General features: G+C 39.4%; 1 protein-coding gene across 1 annotated transcript; it reads right to left on the bottom strand.

Moving 5' to 3' along the window:
• Window positions 1-813: 813 nt before the first annotated feature.
• Window positions 814-1,593, bottom strand: LOC143534534 (uncharacterized). Its single transcript, XM_077028997.1, has 2 exons — window positions 1,339-1,593; window positions 814-1,275 (listed from the first exon to the last, which is right to left on the bottom strand). The coding sequence occupies exons 1-2, from the start codon at window positions 1,591-1,593 to the stop codon at window positions 814-816; spliced, it is 717 nt and encodes a 238-aa protein (XP_076885112.1).
• Between the last annotated feature and the right edge of the window lie 550 nt (window positions 1,594-2,143).

The following is a 2,143-nucleotide window of genomic DNA, read 5'->3' as shown; positions in this document are numbered from 1 at the left end:
TACCTGGTAGGAGTAGGATGAGGTTTGCGCTGATTGTCACTAGGAATCTCTTAAGTTCCAATCAATTGTCACAATCTTTATCTTCGGCTCAACATTGAAATCCAGTAAGATAATTCTAAGATAATGACTGAGACGGTTAGGTTATCCTGAGGATCTTGGGGAAAAACCCAACAAATGATTTGATCATGAGTTAGCACTTAAGTGTTAAAAACTTTGAATAATCCAATCGTGAGTGCATGAAAATGTCAAAACCTTTTGTCAATACATGGGACAAGCCAATCGTGAGTGACATGAATATGCCAAAACCTTACGTCAATACTTGGGACAAGCCACGATCGTATAACATGTTCATGATATTCCATTGATAATATACTTGAGGATCCACCATGTAACCAACAACTACGAACTTTTCCGCCACCATTAAGATGAACTGGTATCGCCATCTTGAATTACACGTGGACAACGCGCGCTCCTGACGATGTGTTTAAACCCAATACTTAGAAAGGTGGAAACCTTTAAACCGTAGAAGGGATTAGAACCTTAAAGGTAAAGAGGTGGACAAACCCCTTGGAATTCATTCACTTCCTAGTCTGGATCTCGATTCTTCAAAATACTTGAACCTTTGTGAGGGTGGGTGTTAACTTGACTAACACCCCTCTGATCCTTAAGTAAGTAATTGGATTCAAGAATAATATAAAAGTAAACAAACAACTAGAATAATAAAGTTATAATACATACTAAGTTAGAATTTAAATTCTAACTTACACGAAGTAAAGTTTAAGGTGAACAGCATTCCTGGATCTTGGCAGGATCCTACCATCTATAGTAGATTGCTGATATGCTCCTTTTCAAGAATTCAGCCTCGATCTTGTACGGTCCTTCCCATTTGGGTGCTAATTTTCTATCCTTGGGATCTGTCGTATTCTGAAATGCCTTCCTTAGTACTAGATCTCCCACCTGAAAACTTCTTACCCTAATGTTCTTGTTATAGGAATTGGTGATTCTTTGATTAAATGCTGCAATACGAATCTTTGTGGAATCCCTTAGTACATCCACCATGTCAAGATTATCGGGAAGATCCTGATTGTTGGTTTCCGGATTCTGGAGGCAGGATCTTGCAGTAGGGATCATTATTTCAGTTGGAATCATCGCCTTGGTCCCAAACACTAAAGAGAAATGAGTTTGTCCTGTTGCATTCTTTGATGTAGTTCGATTTACCCATAATACAGATGGTAGCTCTTCAGCCCACTTTCCTTTCTTCGTCCCCAACTTCTTCTTCAAATTGTTGACAATGATATTATTTTAGGCTTCCGCTTGTCCATTGGCTAGAGGATGTACTGGCATGGAAATGATCATTTTGATCCCCCATGCAACATAAAAGTTAGTGGTTTTCTTACCAATGAATTGAGACCAATTGTCATAGATGATATCAGCTGGGATACCGAAGTGTGTCAGGATATTTCCTTTGATGAAAGATATCACCTCTTGTTCTCTAACTTGGGCAAATGCTTCTGCTTCAGTCCATTTGGAAAAGTAGCCTGTCATTGCTAACATGAAAACCTTTCCTCCTGGAGCTGTTAGTAATTTACCCATGATATCCATCCCCCATTTCATGAAAGTCCATGAAGATACGATCGGATGGATAGGCTCAGGCGGTTGATGAATAATGTTGCTATGTATTTATAGGCATCACACTTTTAAGCATAGATCATTGCATCCTTCCTCATGGTTGGCCAATAATAGCCAGTCCTAAGGATTTTGGAGAACAAGGATCGCCCTCCGGTGTGATTCCCGCAGTCGCCTTTGTAGATATCTTTTAGAACTTCTTGTATTTCAGGATCCTCCAGGCATCTCAAATACGGACTTGCAAGGGATTTCTTATAGAGAATATTGTTTAAAATAACGATTCGAGACACCTTCATACGAAAGGCTTTAGGATTTTAGTCCTTACAAATCTCGTTGTGTTGCACATATTTCTTGATAGGTTGGACCCAGGGTTCCTGACTAACTTAAGGATCCTGATCAGCATCTGCAGTGTCTGTAACATTATTGACTTGAGGATCTTGTTCAGCAGCTTCTCCTACTACTTCCTTTTCATCGAGTAAATGCATATATGTACCTGGATTTAGGATATGTATGATCG

Source organism: Bidens hawaiensis, unplaced genomic scaffold (genome assembly GCF_021521415.1).
Source record: "Bidens hawaiensis isolate Kalapana, Puna unplaced genomic scaffold, B.hawaiensis_p1.1 tig00010181_1, whole genome shotgun sequence".
NCBI classification, from domain to species: domain Eukaryota; kingdom Viridiplantae; phylum Streptophyta; class Magnoliopsida; order Asterales; family Asteraceae; genus Bidens; species Bidens hawaiensis.
Note: the sequence above shows the minus strand (reverse complement) of the source record. Positions and strands in the feature narration are given on the sequence as shown.

Coding starts and splice junctions, on each gene's coding strand:
- LOC143534534 (XM_077028997.1), bottom strand. CDS start 1,593: ATGGGTAAATTACTAACAGCTCCAGGAGGAAAGGTTTTCATGTTAGCA. Junction 1,276..1,338: donor AAATGATCATTTCCATGCCA/GTACATCCTCTA, acceptor AACAATTTGAAG/AAGAAGTTGGGGACGAAGAA.